The sequence below is a fragment of the Genypterus blacodes genome, unplaced genomic scaffold, assembly GCF_046128005.1.
Source record: "Genypterus blacodes isolate CSIRO-AG114 ecotype Tasmania unplaced genomic scaffold, CSIRO-AGI_Gbla_v1 ptg000061l_1, whole genome shotgun sequence".
NCBI lineage: Eukaryota > Metazoa > Chordata > Actinopteri > Ophidiiformes > Ophidiidae > Genypterus > Genypterus blacodes.
Window position 1 is genome coordinate 2,843,858 of NW_027466873.1, and position 20,155 is coordinate 2,864,012.

Consider the following 20,155-nt stretch of genomic DNA (forward strand, 5'->3'; position numbering starts at 1 on the left):
GAACAAAGAATTTATACATCAATCTGAGATGATTACAAGCCAGAATCCCGCACGTAATGCGCATAAGGACGGCACGTTTACGGCCTTCAGTATAGATACTTTATTCTTGAAAATTACACTAAGCTTCAGCTCGTTTGTCTGCACTTTGTCCTTTACAGCTAAATGATGCCCTGAGGAAGTTCCAGCCCCCAACATCAGACGAGGCTAAACGCTACTAAATACTTTCCCCAGACTTACTATATTTGTTTAATAGTGGGAACATTTGCCAGAAGTTGAAGTATGGCTGTTTTATGACCGCAGCTATTTGATAAAAAACACATGGATGCAAACTGAACAACATGCACAGTAAGCAATACTAAGAATCTATAGACTTTGAGGGAAGTGTGAGTGGAAATGGAACAGAATGAGAAAACGCTGATGGCTTACAATCAGTATGGACGTTTGGTGAAGGAACATATACAACGCACAGACTTGAGCCATTGATTTGGGCATGAAATCGGCCACCTGTGTGTTACTTCACACCTTCTACAAAAAGGAAAGCCGGAACCGGATCACAAGTCTTTTTTTAACAGCTTAACACTCTGATATGCATCATTACCAGAGCAGCATTGTTTCTCCATCTGTACATATAGTAGGTGTGTCCATCTCACACTTGACATGTGAACCATCATTCTGTTTTATCTGAGCTTCTTCCTCTTTCAACGCCTGTTCACCTAAATGTCCTTCAGGATAATAACAATAAAGCTGAAGCTGAGACACGCACGGCTCTTTCCCTCCGTCATTCCTCGGCTCCTCCTTTCCGATTTTACACGCCGCGTCCCAGCGCTCTCAAGAGTTTATTGTTCCAACACATAAAAGTTACTCCCCCATCTGCAACATATTTCATGTGAATGCTCCAGAGGGAGAGAATCACACATCCTGTGCATTGTAAAAAAAAGAAAACTCACACAAACCAAACTTAGAATTTTTATTAAACGCAAAGCGACAATAAAACCCTGTGAAGTTTATATTTGTGCAATCTTTAGATTCATAATGATGCACTTAAGTTTGATAAGCTTATTTCTGTAATTCGACACTTAAGTAGCTGCGACTTTAAAAATGTACGGTGGACTCTGGATAGAGACACATTAGACCCACTAAATAATCTGAGCAGAAACAGGAAACCCGATGACGACATCGTTGGTGGGGCAAAAACTATCCTCCTTATTGAAAACAGGAAAATAACACATAAACAACAGACAGCAGCCAAATCAACAGACTCTGCAGCCAAAGCTCCACTCTACCAAAATTTAAAGCTTGTTGGCAGGATTGTTGGACACAATCGCGTGTCCTCTTTTTCCTGTCCATCAAATGACCTGGTCTTACTCTTGAAGTAATGACGTAATCATCCCCGGTCTAAGTGTGGTGTTCTAAAAATGGGGGTGTAGCCTGTTTGTGAGCAGAGAGCCGTCTCATCTCCAGGCCGTAAACCCGGGTCAACGCTCTCTCACCCAGACCCAGGTCTCAGTCAAACACCTGGAGACGCTTCCTATCTTCTCAGCCCTTTTTCCGTTTCTCTGGGGGGCAAATGTTCCTTCACGCCCAATTAGGATCTGATCACTGTAACATCAGCGTCTGTCCACTGCCATAAAGTTACGTGCAGGCCCGGGCCAGAAATAGTGGCGAGCAGTGGTGAACCAGTGGACAAGGGGGCAGGGGTTGGAAATTTGAGAAGTGGCCTGTGTGTGTTAGTGTGTGTGTGTGTGTTGTGCATGCTTTGCGGATCTCTTTTGTGCCATGGGGAGGAGGGGAGGAGAAAGGAGGCTGTTGCTTTAAACAAGAATGTGTTCATTTTAAGGGAGAGAGGGGGGAGGCTCTACTTCACTCAATTTGTCTGCCTACCGAAACACTTCTAGAGGAGTTTTCATCATTTAAAGCACTAAGGAGGGGAGAGAGAGAGAGAGAGAGAGAGAGGGAGAGACAGACAGAGAGAGAGAAAGAGAGCGAGAGAGAGAGAGAGGGGTGCAGTTGAGAGAGACGGCCTCTTAGAGCTGTGAGGCAGAAGTGATGGATTCAGCCCACAGGAAAGTGACAGTCTTCTCCTAACGGGCCGCAGGCAGCACACACACCCACACACACACACAGTCTTACCCGGACTCTCACTCTTTCCCAGGAAACTACACCTGTCCCTTTACTTTTCTAAAAAACTTTTTCCAGGTGGATTCTCGAACAAACTACCACTCAATTTTCCACTGAAGAGTTCCTGCCTTCCTGCCGAGCTGATGAAGGTCTTTTAATCAGAAAAGAAGAGGAACTGCTGGAATGGACGTATAGGTGACAAAGAGTGAAAGACCAACACGGACAGAGCGAGAGAGAGCGAGCGAGAGAGAGAGAGAGAGCGAGAGAGAGAGAGAGAGAGAGAGAGAGAGAGAGAGAGAGAGAGAGAGGGAGAGAGAGAGAGAGCAGCTTTCACACTTGGGATGACTTTCTACCAGGGGAAACTTCAATCAGCTCTGCCAGGAGGGCAAGACGCCTGAGGGAGCTTCATCAACACGCCGCACTTATCTCGTAAGCATTGTGCAACCTTTTACTTTCACTCTTTGCAACTGGATTGTTTGTGACTGTCCCTGCCGCGGCTCAGATTTAGAAGCTTTGATGTTTGCTTTTGTTAAACTGTTGGACTTTGTTGAGCTTCTTCTGATCTTAAATTCTCCACCGTTAATCACTGGGACACTCAGTATCTGAGTCATTGTAGTTGTCCTTATGGATGACTAAACAGACAAATGACTCAAGCGATCCAAAGGGGGTGGGGGGGTCGGGGGAGGTCGTGTGAGCGCAGGGGGATGCTGGAGAGTCGGCTCTCTGGGCTGAGTGCTCCTTAACCACTGATAAAACACTCAGCCTGTGAAAACAAGCCACCCTAAACATGTTAAATAAAGACAACCAGGTAGTGCAGAGGGGTTGTAAAAGATCTTATCACACTTGCTGATGCAGGACATTTGTCTTTTGTTGCACATCTAAAAAAAGAACCTTATGAAAAGGGAAGAAAAAATAGATGGACTTGTCTGTGTGGAGCCGTCTGCAGCTTCAGGATGTCCCCCTGGGCTCGGGAGGACGGGGAAGCAGGGAGTTGAATCCCGGCTTTGTTTCTGTTGCCAGGGCCGTGTTTGGATAAGGGGGCTTTGAGGTAGAATGCCGGAGCTTATCGAAACAATTCCAGAGACCCCCTGCCGTCCTGTCTGACTCAGATCACCAGCGAGGTGGGCAGCGAGAGGCATGAAACACTCAATGAACCTAAATTTGAACTGAAACACGAGGAAATTTGGATTCAAACTAATGCGGTGCTTTGCCATCAAACTTGGGCAGGTAGTTGAGGTTAATCATGTTCCAAATGTCATGTTAGGGGCTTACAAGGATTACATGCTTGAGGAAAGAATGAGGTCACCCCCAATGTAAGGTAATAGTGAAGATTACCATGAGCAAATTGAATTTGACTCTGATCCAGCAGGTATTGGGTGTCACGCAGGAAACTCTGCCAACGCTCAGCACAGTCAGCGCTAATTTGAACTTGCAGTAGAAAAGCTGTTTCAGAGTACCCACTTCTTCTTCTCTACTGACAAATGAGGTGCAGTTTAGTTGTGTTGTGATCTCCTGATCTCCCCTGGATGATGATGTGATTAGGAAGCATTCAGTCAGAAAGTAGGACGACAGGGATGAACTGGGTCAGTGGATGCAGTGTGTCTGCTGCTCTATGTAGAGGTTCGCCGACTGGCACCGCTTACAGAAGGTCTGGCTCCTTTCATCTGCCACCACCACCGACTCTCAATGTGTCTACAGCAGCTCAGTCTAATTAGGTGACTAAGAATGTGAGGAATGCCATGATCACGGTGAAATGAGAGGGGCTGGGGTGAGACATCAGCAGGATTTGGAGAGGCTGCCCACCTTCTAATTAATATGTGCTGAGCATGAGCAAAGAGGCTGGAGCACAGTCACGCTGTCCCACCAATCACACAGGACTTAAGGCAGATAATCCACAATCTGTGAAAACACAGATGAACCAACAACGACGGCGCCACCAAAATATGTTGGTGTGAAATGGAACAAAAAGGCTTGCAAGGAGTTGATAATGACAAAGTTGATGTCATGTTTAAGTGCTGAGTGTATCGTCGAGCTTTACTGTGACACTCAACAGCAGTTAATCACTGCTGCTGTGGGCCAGTCAATAGCAGCTTGTTAAAGTGGACTGATGTTAGCACAATAATGAGCTGTGGGGGCTGTCGACAGCAGAGAGGAGGAGGAGGAGGGTTGCTGTTGTTCCCCCCGGCGGTCTGTGGACGGGTTAATAACAGGCTGTCTCTGCTGGGCAGATGGGGCTCTCTCCGGTCTTTGGGAGTCTGAAACCCAGCAAGTGTTGTTATTTCAAAAAACACACATTAGTGGAAAAACACCCAAACATACGCACGTACCACATACACCGACGCAAACACGCACCCCGCCGACGCTTTCCCCTCGGCTTTGAAGTTAAGCGAAGCGTTGAGCAGGAGATTCCGGCCCGACCGCGTCCAAACATGGGACTCCTCCGCAGCGGAGGCAAATCACACGCCATTTCCCAGAGACACAGCTCAGGTTCCAGGGGAGGGAGAGAGACCGCAAGAGCCACGGGCCAAATACAGTCATCAGCACTTTAGGCAGGACAAGCCCCGGACCGCTGTATTATCTTTGTACGGTTTTTACTCTTAAGCAATGTCTCTGTGTTTATGATAACACCGATCTGTCCTGGTGACACATTACCATCCGCTCGCCGCATCAATCATCGTGACCTGCGGTGATGTCATCCTGTAGGGCTTTGTCAGCAGGATTTGCCTCATGAAAGACCTCAAACCGTGTTGACAGAAGGCAGTTTCATGGTAAATTTGAAACAGGGAATATCCTTTGCGAGTCCTTTCACAACAGTCATAACAGTTAGTCATGTTTACGGGAAGGCCTGGGCATCTTTAGGTGTCGCTTTCCCCAAAATATGACTCAATTAGACCGTTCCATCTTCAGCTGCAGGTGATTTTTTTCCTGCTGAAGGGAAACCACAATAATAACGAAACCGACAAAACACACACACACATACACTCGAGTACAACAGGTCCATTTTCTCAGCATGTTTTTCCCACTAAGACACGCTGTTTACTCATTCGACTCCAGACAGATACAGCCAGAGGGTCTGAATGTGCCAAGGGTCAGGTTCTTGGACGGCGCAGCCTTTCTCCCCTCCACGTCTCCCAACCCTAATGCCATGGCAACGCGCCCAGATTAACGAGACAGAAACACATCTGCCCTGTCCAATTAAGCGCTGCACATTATATGCTGGGTTATTGTTCGTGTAGCAATAAGCTGTGACAAATGTGTAAGGGAGGAGAAACACATGGTATGATTGGCAATGCTGACGTCGCTCTTCAAGCACCGAGCCAGGCCCAGACCTCTCTCCGTAATGCTTTCTGATTAGTCGGGCCCCTTCTGGCTCTGGGGAGGTGTTGCACAGGACCCCTCTGTAATTCAATATGCAGCAGCTTTCAATTAAGGTGCCCCAGGAGTTCAAGGCCTTGTTATCCTCACACAGGAGTTACATTCTCCTCCGTGCTCAGAGGCATCCCCTGCGCTCCTAATAACAGTGCACCGTCCTCAAGAAATGGCCCGCACTTATTTACCCTCATAAAAATGTCTGCACTTTTTGAATTCCTGGACAAAAGGCTGGGTATTCTTGTTTTCATTCACTCCTGTGGAAAATTAGAGAGCGAGTCCATGCCACAAAACACCACTTAAGGGGAAAACGCACTTCAAAACAGACAACAACAAAAAAACCTTCTTGCCATTCACCATCTTCATCTTGCCTACCCTGTTTTGGTAAAGACTTTGAGATGAGTCTGATGCAAGGCGATTGATATTTAAAAACACTTCCACGAATAGCATCATCCGCTGGTGTCTCACATTTTCCATAAGCAAAGATGTTCGGGCCTGCAGAAGGGAGCAGATAGGAGTGTTTCTCTGTGTCAGGGCCCAGCAGTGGCAGTCACCCAAAATGAACCCGAGCCAGCACAGCAAATTAAGCCAAACGCACTGCTCTAACAGCAATGTAGCGCACTAAAGAGATCAGCACGTCATTTGACAAAAGAAATGTTTTTGTTCGCCGCAGTGACAGGATTAGTAACTTTCAAACAGTCTCTGCTGCGTACATATAATCGTGGAAAGCGGATGGGGACCAGATGTATTCAGAGTTTTAGACATAACAACCTTTGGGAATACAGTAGTGTGTGCTGAACGCAGTATCCATGCACACAGCGTAAAAAACATGACATTCCTGATTTATATATTACACATGAATATAACATGGCAGTTATAAGTCAAAGTCCCAGCCCTCATTGGAGCGCAGCGGGGCAAGTGTGCCATTTCCTCTCAGATTTGATCTATTTTTGGTGGCTGATATTTTCAGGGAATTTAATGACCTGCAGCTCTGGCCAGGTTTAGATGTGTATGAATACGATTTCCCTCCTGTCAGGTCTGCCAGGTAATGGAAGCTGGAACCAGAGGATCTTCTGGTCTTAATCAGGACAGTCTGAGAGACGCCATTGATCTCCTGTCAAAATTAGCATACTGCTGACTTCTTAAGGCTTTCAGCCATAATAGCATGAAACATATTCAGCATAAGGATGCTTGTGCTCTCTTCTGCTGCTAAAACAGAACAGTAACAACATTGAGACAGTAATGAGACCGGCTTTGTCCACAAAACAATGACATTCTCCATTTTCTTTCCTCATTTTCCTCAGGCATTGGTGAGCTGGACCCAAACTCATGGAGCTCCCTTCAATTGTCCTGCTGGGGCTCCTGGTAGTCTATGGACTGGTCTGTGGCGCCCAGCAGACTCAGGGCAGTATCTCAAACAGCCATGGCAAGGACAGCAGCGGTGGTCAGGGCAAGACCCAAGAGTTTGACAGTAATGAGGACGGTCTAGACAGAGAATTCTTCTATGCAAAAAGGAGCAAACGTGCTCCACCTGAACAACCACAGGACAAATGTTCTTATACCTTCATCGTGCCTCAACAAAAAGTGAGCGGAGCGATCTGCGTCAACTCCAAGGAGCCCGAGGCCATGTTGGAGAACCGGGTGAACAAACAGGAGTTAGAGCTGCTAAACGTGGAGCTACAGAAACAGAAGAGGCAGATTGAGACCCTGCAGCAGTTGGTGGAGGTGGATGGAGGCATAGTCAACGAGGTCAAACTTCTGAGGAAGGAGAGTCGAAACATGAACTCCAGAGTCACTCAGCTGTACATGCAGCTGCTCCATGAGATCATCAGGAAGCGGGACAACGCTTTAGAGCTGGCTCAGATGGAGAACAAGATCTTGAACCAAACCTCAGAGATGCAAATGCTGACGAGTCGTTACAAAGACCTGGAGCACAAGTACCAGCACCTTGCTTCATTGGCCACTAACCAGTCAACTCTTATTGCCCTGTTGGAGGAGCAGTGCCAGAGTCGCCCTGCGCCCCGTTCGGTACCTCTCCCCCAGCCGCGGCCACAGCCCCCTCCCCAGTCTCCACCTCTCAGCAGGCCCTACCAGCCTCCCATCCTGCCACGCATCAACAACCAGATCACCAATGAGATCCAGAGCGATCAGAAGTCAATACTGCCCGTTCTTCCTACAATGCCCACAGGCACGCACAGTCCCTCCACCACCAACAAGCCCTCCGGTGAGTCACACAACTTCACATGAAAAACAAAACTTCATTTAGCAAAGACACAATTCATTTTTAGGCTTTGTGGGTGGTTGCTTCCCGCACGACCAGTTGACATCATAAAGGAGTTAGTGACAAACAACTGAGGTCTGTGTCTGAGCCTGTGAAAGTGTTGCTATATTTTAATCATCAATCACGCCACCAAGTCTCCATTCTTCCAGTCACTGTCCGTCTAAGTCCCACACATTCCAAGAGCTCTCAGTGAGAACAGAAATACTGTTGTTTAGTGGCTTTCCAGATGCATAAGTGCCTTGATGCAACCCACACAAACAACACAAAGCAGAGTAAAAGGGGAAATACATGCAGTGACACAGACAGCGTGATCCAAGCCTGTTGTTCTCTTAATCATATGTTTGTGGATAATAACGTTTTTTTTTTAAGTTAATGTGAAGCCTGTTTTCTTGTTATGAGTTGCAGTGTTTGCCGCTACATGCAGCTCCGTTTCATTAATAGACCCCCTCTATATTAGCATATGTGGAAAAAGACCAACGTGACTCCTTGAAGCATTTTTCCATTGACATTTTGTGCTACTGCTTGCCATTTTCACCAGGCTGCATGTGAACAGAATCCTTTGTAAGGAATGCCTGAAAGGAGGCAAGTAATTTCCTGCCCACAGCCATGCAACTAACACCCCGAAACATACACACACGCAGACACACACACAGACACACACACACACACACACCCCCCAACACGAACGTAGAGCGTGAACACAATGCAGGACTGAATGAACGAGAACGAGCAGCAGAGGGGTTGGAGGAGAGTTCAACAAAAACGGGGAGGAGAGAAAGGCAAGAACAGATAGCGATACCGGGAGTCGGTGATGTCATTTGTTCCAGTTGCACCAGGCCAGAATCAGTCATATGTTCCACCAAGGCAGACTTTATCAGGCAGAACAGAGGGGGCCCGGCCAGGCTGGGCCGGGCCGGGCCAGACTGGGCCCGGCAGCTCTCTGGCTTGTATCTGCTCAACAAAGACATTCCTGAGAGTAAATGGATGACAGTGGAATTATTCAAAGGCAGATTTCCACTAGAATTGCGTAAAAACAGGCAAAAATCACCGGTGTTAGTAAGTGAGGAGCTTCTGTGTGTTTGCACGTGAACCCCTGTAGACGCTCCTTATTACTATGCCAGCTGTGTCGGGGCCTCGTGTCATTCAATACCTCCAGAGTTTCCCTTTCACTGGCTTCCCGCCTTCCTGTTCTTCCCCCTTCTTCCTCTTGTACTCCCATCTTGTTGGATGCACTTCTGACTCACCTTCAGGCTCTTTGTACAACGGGCCAGTTGGAAAGGGCGCCATGTGTGAAATCTTAAGTTAAAAACACTTTCACAGCTCATTGAAGCCAGGGAGCCAGTTGACCCATTAGTGTGTTCCCTTCTCTTCTCCCTTCTCTTTCTGCTGGTTTATGCAATGCTTGGGTAGAAGCATAATGACCAAGAGGCAACATGGCAATTAGTGGTCAGCGATGTGACCATAAAATCCAATGAGACAACTTCCGACATGCACAAATTCTCTGTTTCTGCTGCACAATCATCTGCAGGCTAGGCTTAATAACTATATTCAGGGTTCTTCTTCTTGGACGAGAAACTGTTTCCAATTAGGTGGACATTTTCAGTTGTAAACAAGCAATTCATCTTCACATCATGAAGGATATTATGTGCAGCTTCAGCAGTGTTCCTGACAAACAAGTGCAGTGCAATACAAGGATTTGCAAGCTTTTCTCACATTAAATTAATCCAGGAAATCCACATTTCAGAGCGGTGATGGAGGGCTAAGATAAGCGTGTGCACTCCCACTGAAAGCAATAATTCAGTTCAGGATAAATGCGGCTAAATTCTAAGTCCCAAAAATATCTGTGTAATATCAGCAAACGCATAATCCCTCACTGAGGTTCATCACGGATGATCCAAAGGTTTTGCTACCGTTTCATCATGCAGCACTCAGAATTCCCTTTACCCTCATGCCAGTGTTGCTTTTGGCTGCGCAGCCGGTAGCCATTTCCTTGCGAGGGAAGCGGCCAAAGTCAATTCCACTGTTCAACTGAGAGCCTCCACTCCTGAAATGTGGGATTCCCTACGGCAGCGCCGCGTAGAACCTTCTCATGTCACAGGGGGGGGATTCTCTGGATTGCCCTTTTCAATTTCAAACTCTGCCGCATGCCTGAGCTGTGCAGTAGGAAGTGACGGGACTTCACATGCTTTACGTGTCATTTTGTCACGCTCCCCGCCATGTTTAGGTCCATTCAAGGATTGTCTGCAGGCGCTGGAGGATGGAAACGCTGCCAGCGGCATGTACCTGGTGAAGCCAGACAACGGCAACCGGCTCATGCAGGTGTGGTGTGACCACAGACACGATCCGGGCGGCTGGACCGTGATCCAGAGGAGGGTGGACGGATCTGTCAACTTTTTCAGGAACTGGGAGACGTATAAGGTGCGTGCTTTTGAGTGTGTAAGTGTGTGTGTGTGTACTTAACACCAAATCAAGGGCCTCATAGTTTGGCGGGACATGAGTGACTCAACTGTGTTGCTTTGACATTAACCAGATCCAAATATGTAATGAATAGGTAATTGTTAAGCCTTCAAAGTGTCGGATGTTATTGGCTCCTGCGTGGCTCTGCTACAGCCTCATTCATTTCAGCAACAACTTGTTAACAGAATCCCTTAATTTCACATCTGGATAACTTTCTAAAATCAAGATGGAACTATAATGGACTTTGAGTGGTCCAAGTACATTTGATCCTCATCGCTCTGGTTTTACTGCATTCATCGGCCTGAAACAGCAATTATTTTAGATATTTGACATACTACATGATTAATTACTACTTAAATAAATCACAAACTCTTAAAATCTGTCTTACCCTGAGTACATGTAAGGGTGCATTACATGGGGACAGCCCTTACATAAGCCAGATAAACTTCAACTTAACTTAATAGATCATTTTAGGCTTTTTTTCAGGGGACTATTACCTCAGAGCGAACATAAATACACAAATAGCCCTATTTTTAGTGTATTGCATTGAAGTAAGTCCTTATTTCAACTGACCGGATCGGTCTGCAGACATGAAGGAGTGAGGTAATGGAGGGGAACACCTTTGTGTTTTGATAGCCAGACCTTTAAAACAGGCCGAAGCTGTTTAATGGAAACATTTTGATTGCTGGCCCATAATTTTACGAAAGCCCTGATTACATCTCGGCCAAGGGCGAAACAAGAGAACTTTCCAAGGCTTTTACAAAAAAAATATCCTCAAACCACACGATCTGAAATTACATGTATGCACTCATCAGAAAGGGTCTTCCCATGATTCAAAGCATGTGTTGGGTAGAATTTACCACATACCAACATAGGACCAAAGCTACAGCAACATACTGTACAATATATCCGATGCCACACTAAGGGCTGTACACAGCTCCAATAATGACATAATGGTGGAAATCTGGATACCTGATGCTTACTTCAACTTCACTCACGGCCCATTTCTGATAATGTTCCTTGATGATAAACAACACCATCGAAAACACTTAATGCTCTCCAGAGCAAAAAGCAAAAACTCTGAATCATCTGCCAGACGGCCAAAATAACCATTCAAAGCTGCACAAAAAGGAGAGAAAGCACTTTTTCTCAGCATACTGATGTTTTCTCATCTCCACGCTTCAACAGCAAGGCTTTGGCAATATTGATGGTGAGTACTGGCTCGGTCTGGAGAATATCTACTGGCTGACAAACCAGGGAAACTACAAACTGCTGGTCACGCTAGAGGACTGGGGAGGCAGGAAGGTCTTTGCTGAGTACGCCAGCTTCAGGGTGGAGCCTGAGGCCGACTTCTACAAGCTGAGGGTGGGCCGTTACCACGGCAACGCGGGAGACTCCCTCACCTGGCACAATGGCAAACAGTTCACAACACTGGACAGGGACCACGACACATACACAGGTAAGATAATCACGTTAGAGAGCGTTGGAAGGGTTCACGCCAACTGAAGAGACTTTATCTTTTTACTTATTGTTGAATTTGGAATTTGTTTTTCAAAATCCATTTTCCCATCCTTCCAGGTAACTGCGCTCACTACCAGAAGGGAGGCTGGTGGTACAACTCTTGCGCACACTCTAATCTGAATGGAGTTTGGTACCGAGGAGGACACTACCGCAGCCGCTACCAAGACGGAGTCTACTGGGCCGAGTTCAGAGGAGGCGCCTACTCTTTAAAGAAAGTCGTCATGATGATCCGTCCAAACCCAAACACCTTCCACTAGGCACCCAAAGGACGCTTATCTCTCACCAAACACAACCAGTTTTTGTTTTTATGTTTTTTTTGCTTAATGGTGCGGCACCGTATGCCAGCTAATAAAGAGGAAGATGAAGTCAAAAGTGCAATATGGAAGCATCAGGCCGATCTTTTGGTACCTCCTGACATGTTCAAATATGTGCATTGTTATTCAGTCCTCCTGTGCTATTCCCCTGAAGAAGAACCTCATTCGACATGAAAAGTGCAGATTACAGCAATTTGGGTAAACACAGATGCTGTAAAATAGGAGAGAATCCTACACCTTATATTTAGTATCTATGTGATAGTTTAATGCAATAACAAGCAAACGAGGACGACACAGGAAACGGTATCCAGTGACTATATTTTTATTTCCTTTATGATAAATTCTTTGAATGTGTAATTTATAGGGACATTTATTGAATTGTGGTGCAAGATGTTCTGGCCAGTCGTGACATTTTCTCCTTCAACAACAACACCCAAGTGTGTTTATGAGAGATTTAATAGAAATCGACTCACTATGAAAACATTAAGGATGTAAACTCTCGTCAAAGCCGTGTGCCAGTATTTGTATGGACATCTTCAATCGTTCAAACAGCTTTTCATCCATATGCTTGTATGAATCAAGCAGTGTATTTACTGTATAAATTTAGTGGTTTGTTGATGTCAATAGATCCGACACATTGCGTCTGTACATAAGATATTTGTAATATAATGTAATAAAACCTGTTATGCTACTATTAAGTTGCAATAAAATATGTACAGCTTGTGTCTTTGTTCCATTTGTTTAATTTCCTACACTGGACTGAAGTGAAGTTATGATGTTTACCAGCACATGTGGCTCCTCAACTGTTTACCTTAGTTTAGTTCACTATTCAAACATATGCACTACACACCGATTTAAAGCACTACACACCAACTTCTCTCTCCTCTTCAGCACAATGAGAGCAAACCTTATGGATAGGAGCCAATGCTGCTTGTAAAGTATGAATGCTTAGCTGTTCTGTTATTATTTTACAGCTTTTTGAGTGAAGTCACTCTGTTCACACATTCACACTGTAGCTACACCCCCAATTTCACACACTCTGACAAGCTAATGTCATATTTTCTTAATTGAATCACAGCGGGCTCGACTGCGTCACCACATCCATGCACTGCACATGTGTGACATCAGGGGACTGAGTATCAGCTGAGCCGTGCAGCAGCAGGCATTGCCAGGGATACTTAAAATTTAAATAAAAGTTGATTATATTTGATACAAGTACAGTGAAAAAAGCTATATTTGGTCTAAAATGTAAGTTTTTTAAGAACTAAATCTTCTTACTGATGATTTATACATCTGTGTTAATGACGCAAACTCGACCAAAGGCGGCGATGAGATCAGGTGTAGTCTCAAAGATATCAGGAAGTAGGTGGGTCTTAAGTCTAATTGATTGACATCTTGTATTATCATGTGATCTGTTCCCTGATGTATTGTTAATGCAAAGTGTGATGGGATCTGAGTGTCAAGGCAATGTGTAGGCTGGGCCCACATTTATAAGGAAAGATTTAGGAATTCAGCTCAAAAACAGCATCCTGATTTCGCTTTCCACGTCTGCTTGCTGTCATTCATGAAGTTATTAGAATCAGAGTTGAGACTTGCTGTGAATGGGTTCCTGCACCTAGAGCACATGTGCCACAGGAACCAGAATCCAGCAGCATTCAAGATAACAAGGCAACACGTTCACGCAAGTGCATGTGACTTCCGTCAACAGATGTCTTGATCCAGATAACTTAGCTGGATACAGAGATCTCACTTTAAGGCAAGTCGTAAAACGCTGCTATGGAAGAAGATTAAGCGTAAGACATTGTTAAAATTGTTCATTTGAAGCTGTTCCTGTTCTGCAAAGAGCAGCTGTTAAATCATTCCGCCTAAACTGTGACAGGCTTGTAAAAACCTAGCACACAGCAGTCCCTTCCTCTCACAGCCCAAAGCACCTTTATTTTACTAAGTGTCAGTGACATTAGCAAAGACAGCTGGAAAACGCAGCAAGAATGGGTTCACAGTGCAATGAATCAAGCTGCACTGTTCTAACATCCACAGAGCAGCTTAGGGAGCATTTGAAAGCAATTTAGTATGAATTTTTGGAGTTGCAACGTGCACAACAATTCCGGTTCCAATATTCAAATTGGAAGCAAATTCTCACATATCAGAGGCAGCTCACGCTCGCATGATGGATTATAGAGGCGTAGCGAGCTCCACATTTCAAAAACGCTTTCTCAAATCCCAATTATTTTGAGTGAGATTTCCGTGCTGCCAAGTGAAAACGGATTCTGAAGTGATGGGAGCTAAAACACTTGTCCTACATTAAACTGACAAACACCGGCTGCAACAGCAACGGCTGAAACAGCCTCGTAACTCAAACGCTAAGAAGCGCCTCTCACAAAGACGCAGAGCATTTTGGACGACGTGAGGGAAGACATCCATCTCTGGGACTGTCACCATTGTCAGCTGCGTTTAACTGAAGATAGATGGGACAGTAAAACACACTTTGAACCAGATACATTTGTCTCCTCGGGCTGATCGGCTCTACTGCGTGTTTATCTAACTGTACTAACTTCTCCTCCACGGTGATTACCTCTTAAGGAGGCAAAGACCGGTCCCTAAATCAGTCATGGCTTGAGACATCAGCGAGCTATCCCAGCGCTAACGTCAGCCGTCTGGATTTCCTATTAACCTGAGCAGAAATCAAAGTTAAATAAGGACGAGGTATCATCATCTCCGTAAACAGGAGACAGGATCTTTGGACGCCGAGTACGTCTGAGGACTCACCGCGATGGAAAAGCTTCAGTGAGGGTGGCCCCCCTCCAACCCCCACTCCTTCTTTTTTTTACCAACATGGAAAACCATGAGCTGACACAGTGCACACTCAGCACAAAGACGACCACATTTCCTCAACCTTCAAACTGGCTTGCATTGTTCTCTCACATCTGTAAAAGTACGTCCTGGTACTTCCTGCGCTCCGGTGCCTCTTGTTCACTGCAGCCATGTCAAACACCACAGTGCAAGTAAAACATTTATTGGAGGGTTTTACAACTTTTTATGCAGTTAAGCATAACTCAATCATTATCGCTATTATTAAAAGCTGCAGGAAAGTGGGAGCAATTAATTAGGGTGGACATTATTGCATTAACGTAAATCCTGGATAACTACTGGAGCCTCTAACTAAGTATCAGTCAGCTCTTATGATTTCCTTCATCAAAGACGTCAGGCCTCATTCCGCGGCTTCACGCGATTTGGATACATTCACCGTTTTGACATCTAACGCTGTAAAAAGGCCGAGTAGAGGAGGTGAGAGCGGATTTTTCCACTGTATCCTCTCCCTTTTTCCAGAAGCTGTGGGCAAAGTGTCATCCAACCCAAAAAAGGAAAAACCTTTGATGCACGCAGCCAACGCGATTGTGAAATAAAGCTAAAGAATATAAATAAGGTGGGATTAGCCAGATCCGCCAACTTTGACGCCTCTCGTGCAAAGACAGACGTAGTCATCCAAAACTGCCAGCTGTGACCACGGATTGTCTGCGCCAAGCGATCGCATCCATCTTTCTGTCATATTCTTTCTCTTCTTGGTGTGATCGCTCCATCTTTCTGTCATAACTCGCCGCAGGCCCGGGATGACGCGGCTTCGCCTTCGCGTCGGCATCTGGGCGACTCTACTGCGTCTCTGTCGCTTGGGTGCCATTGTGATAGTCACACGCCAACTCAGCAAAAGCGGCTCCGAATACGATGGAATGCTAAAAATAGAAGGATGCACTAACATGTGGTGCAATAAAGCATTTTTTGATTGATGCTTGTGATGCATATGGGAGTTATTAGAGACGTCTAAAAATAGTGACTTATAATGTGGTGAAGCTTCTCTTATAGTCGCTTCACTGTTTATTACTTATATAGTGGAACTATTGACCTGGAGGAGGTTTTTCCGTTTTCCAAGAGCTCAGCATTTAAACTGACCTCCGCCCGTGGCGATGTGCACATTTGCTTGCAGCTTTAACAACCACATGCCACGGACGCCGTTTCATGTTCTTCCAACGCTTCTGCGATTTGTCTGCTGGGAACTTTCAGGAAAATCTCTTAGGAATGATGGCAAGGATTTTTCCGAACACAATGTTAATGTCCCTTTGTAAGATATCACAGTTTTGATGAAATATACAGCACATTACTGCAGTATTCTACAGCTTTAGCAGCATTGAAGGGACTCATCTCGTCTGATCATTACCTTCATGAACATTAAGATTTGTTTCCTGTAAAATGCAGTGTTAGGAGTGCATTTTTACTGTTGGTGAATGAGAATCTTACAGGCACCAATTATCATATAGCTATCTTTAATAGGTGACGTATTAACAGAGAGTTTGAGTTAAACATTGACAAAGTTGCAAAACTTCAGCGTCCTGAACTGACCTGAGAGCTTAGTTTCTCATTTAATTACATTTACATTTACAGCATAACACACAAGGTAAGACACAACATCTGTCTGAATGTTTACATGCACATCAAAACTTCAATTATTAGATTCTGCGATTGTTAAGTGCATTTACTCAAACTCTCCTACATACACACGGACTATTCAATCTGTCCGCTATAATGCAAGAATGACAGAATTCCTTAACATGTTTGCCTTATAATAATCAGCAGTGGTGTAAAGTAACAATGTAAAAATACTTGAGAACAATACTGAAGTATCTTTTGGGAGACTTTGTCCTTTAACAGAGTATTAGGTTGTTGAAAAAACAACAACAGAGACTGAAAAACTCAAAAGGTTACACAAATCAAGTCAAAATATTCAGAGAAAAATGTCAAAGTTAAGTAAGTACAGTTAGTATACCAAAAACTACTTCTGATATTAAATTTACATCAAAAGCTGATTTTTTTTCAAATACACAAGTTTTACTTTTGAACCAGACCTCTCTTTTCAGTGCATGTAAACTGTTTGTGTAGCGTTGTGCAGTCTGGTTCTTGCCAGGTCAGGCCTGACACATCTGGCCAATCAGAATTCAGGAATGGCCCTTAAGGAGACAGTACCATTCTTGTTTTCACTCAGTGCTGCAGCAAGGGAGAGCAGAAGTGAATGAATGTGTTGTTTTTTTTACACATTAAAGCATTCCAAAGGATTCAAAATAGACTTCCTATATTTAGGGACTGTATTAAATTTGTATCATTTTACTTATTCCTCCATGTCCACCCAGTAACATAACTCCAGCAAGAGCCAAACTCTCATTAGTGGACCTTGTGCTATCATCCCTCTGCTCTTCATCAATTATAGCACATAGACACAATTACATCCAGACAAACGTGACACTTGACACAAACGCACACTCGCATATGTGGTGTACGTTTCATAGATTATGGAATAATTATTTGCAGGCAGGGAATGAGAGCCAGTGACCCTGATGCAGCCAAAACAATCAACAGATCACGACATAAAACACATCTAAGGGGAAAAAGAGGAAGTATACCAGAAACTTTCCTTCAGATGAAAGGTCAACGGGAGCACATGTGACTTCAAAGATCCTGTCTAGTTATTGTGTGTATGAAAATAAATACTCCTATAGGTTCATTCTTTCTACCGGATCATTTTGTCATTACTAACAAAGTCTTACCACTTACTTTTAATTTCTCTGGGGAAAAACAGACTATAATCTAATTTAATACAAAGGTAGAATTACACCCACTCTTTCTCTGAACTACTATGAGTCAAAATGACTGGAACCTGGATTAACTCCAGCACAACAGATTGACTCAGATTTAATAAAGGAAAATATGAACAACATGAAAAGGCTCGTACGGGGCGAGGAGGGAGGGAGGGAGGGAGGGAGGGAGGGAGCGGGGAGCAGCTGTGCCTCAGATTGAGACAAATGTTCTTCGCTCTAACAGGCTTTGGCTGGTGTGTCGTACCTACTCGGTAAAGTCAGTTTAACCCCCACCATTACCAGGTACAAATCATTTTAATCGCTCATTTTCTCCTGTTTTCCATACAGAGGTCTTTTAACAAACACTAACCCTGACGTTTCATAATAAAGTCAAGAAAGCCAATAGAGTTGGATTTGTGGCACATTCAGGTGAACCTGGTGTGCCTCTGCTGCACACAGTACAGATGTGCTAGCTGTAAACACAGTCAACATGCTTTCTTTTCGAGTAAATTCAACTAATCTCCAACATAACAAATGCCCAACTCGTTTATGATCATTTTACAAACCATTCACACTAATTAGATTCTGTCTTTGTTGACTTTGGAGACAAATACATTTGGTTTGAATGCAATTCTGGATTTTATTTGTATACCCAAAATATACCACAAATTTAAGATTCACGTCAGATTAGTTTGCTGGTTAATTTGCTTTATTTGAGATAGAAAATTGAAAGGCAGAACAACCACAATGTTAAATAAAAGTACCCCAGGGTTGAAATACAAATAAATGTTGTATTTGTGCTACTACGGGCTGAATGGTCTCTGTGTGTGTTGTGTCAGCAGCTCAGTCTGGGACCTTTGCTTCATGTTCTGCTGTTACGCAAATTTCATTCATTTCTTCTGTGTTAACAACTCTAAAGGATAATTATGACCAAAATAACCACAAAAAAAATCTTATTAAGGATACATTTATAATATCTCTCATACATAATATCTCATATAAAATATCTTAGTGTGGAGGTTAAAGGTTGTCCTTTGTCAACATTATAATTACTTAAGTATTCATGATTCTTGTGTTGTCATCCATACACTGACCAAGGCCAAGACTTTCCAGTCCCATATTTAGGAGGCAGCATCATATTTTACTGCATTACGCCAAACGCTGAGTAATAAATCAGCGTGCTTGGCTCTGCGGATATGACCTAGTTTGATCGACTCAAGGACATCTTGTAGTGATATAGTGTACATTGTTACTTCAGCAGTTATAGACACGCACACACACACACACACACACACACACACACACACACACAGCTGTGGCTAATTCACGGAAACCTCAGCGGATTACAGAGGACTTCACCTCAGATCAACCGGCCTGATCACAAATCAAACACGGCGCAGTTAAAGGCGCAGACTCACTAATTGATCAGCGTGAAAGTGTCACACAAAATCACAACCTGCTGCACACTAAACCCGCGCGTACACACACATTTCAAATTATACGACAACTGTACACAAACCTTACCTTTACGCAGGTTAATTCGACAACAGCTGGCGTTCGATCATCATCATCACCATCATAATCATCACGGAATTTCTTCTTACGTAATCCACTCGTGTTGGTTTGGATGCTAAACATTTATATAATCAGATTTGAATCTTCCACTGTAGTGAGGCCTTAAAGTCTCGAATCATCTAAGAACAGCGCCCCCTGTGTCCCGGTGGAGGAGGTGCAGGCAGGAATGGGACTTTCTATGCATCAGTTCTATCTACGTAAAGGTGGAAACATGAGCCTTAAAAGAATTATAGCTCCTATAGCCCCAGCAGTGAGGGCACATTAGCTCATCCAGAGTGCAGAGGTTGTGACATTGTGACGCGCGTTAAAAGGCTAAAGGTCAAAAGGCCCACAGGCTCCATTTAGGTTATGGCCAGTGAGGTCAGTTTTGCCTCGTAGCTCTGCATTCATGCAGGTCACACGCTTCCAACTAGACCAGCAGGCCAGTCAAAGTTTCCATATATTATAAGCGTTTAACAAAGCTGCTTGTATAGAGGGGACATTATAGGACATCAGTTACCGTTAAAGGACACAGAGGTCATGTCCTCTTCACAAAATGTAGTTATTTACAAGAATCAGGTGTGGTTCCGTACTTTGCCTGCCCCAAATAGACCAGGAGAGTGCTAGTGATCTCCCACCGTCTGAGATGTGTTCACCAGATAAGAATTCAGCCTCGGCTCCAAAATCTTCATCCAGGGTTCATCTGCCGCGGCACAATAGACGTCAGATAGGGGCAGGCAGGTAGCTGCTGTGCCACGTTGCTGTAAAGTGGATTTGATTGATGAATCTCCCTCATTCAGGGATCAAATGGAGGTTTGCACCACCTGGACCTTTACACGCCGCCGTCTTAAATCTTTTTCACACACATACATGGCACAGGAGAGAGGTGATTTGTGGGTTTTTGAGACTGATAGCAGTAT

At 44.5% G+C, this 20,155-nt stretch overlaps 1 protein-coding gene across 2 annotated transcripts; it reads left to right on the forward strand.

Annotated features, from left to right (window-relative positions):
* The first annotated feature begins 1,833 nt into the window (after positions 1-1,833).
* angptl2b (angiopoietin-like 2b) lies at positions 1,834-12,783 on the forward strand. 2 transcript variants are annotated; one of them, XM_076154274.1, is made up of 6 exons: positions 1,834-2,313; positions 2,475-2,547; positions 6,792-7,711; positions 9,993-10,186; positions 11,414-11,684; positions 11,804-12,783. In XM_076154274.1, exons 3-6 carry the CDS (start codon positions 6,817-6,819, stop codon positions 12,001-12,003), a joined length of 1,560 nt encoding a protein of 519 aa, XP_076010389.1. In that variant the 5' UTR covers positions 1,834-2,313; positions 2,475-2,547; positions 6,792-6,816; the 3' UTR covers positions 12,004-12,783. The 2 variants fall into 2 exon arrangements, with proteins under 2 accessions (XP_076010389.1, XP_076010387.1); XM_076154272.1 differs by having other exon boundaries at positions 1,835-2,547.
* The last annotated feature ends 7,372 nt before the right edge of the window (positions 12,784-20,155 follow it).

What these genes read in the sequence shown, in the direction of transcription:
- angptl2b (XM_076154274.1), top strand. Translation starts at nt 6,817, where the DNA reads ATGGAGCTCCCTTCAATTGTCCTGCTGGGGCTCCTGGTAGTCTATGGA. An exon ending in CACCACCAACAAGCCCTCCG is followed by an intron (nt 7,712 to 9,992) that starts GTGAGTCACACA and finishes CGCCATGTTTAG; the next exon opens with GTCCATTCAAGGATTGTCTG. An exon ending in GGAACTGGGAGACGTATAAG is followed by an intron (nt 10,187 to 11,413) that starts GTGCGTGCTTTT and finishes ACGCTTCAACAG; the next exon opens with CAAGGCTTTGGCAATATTGA.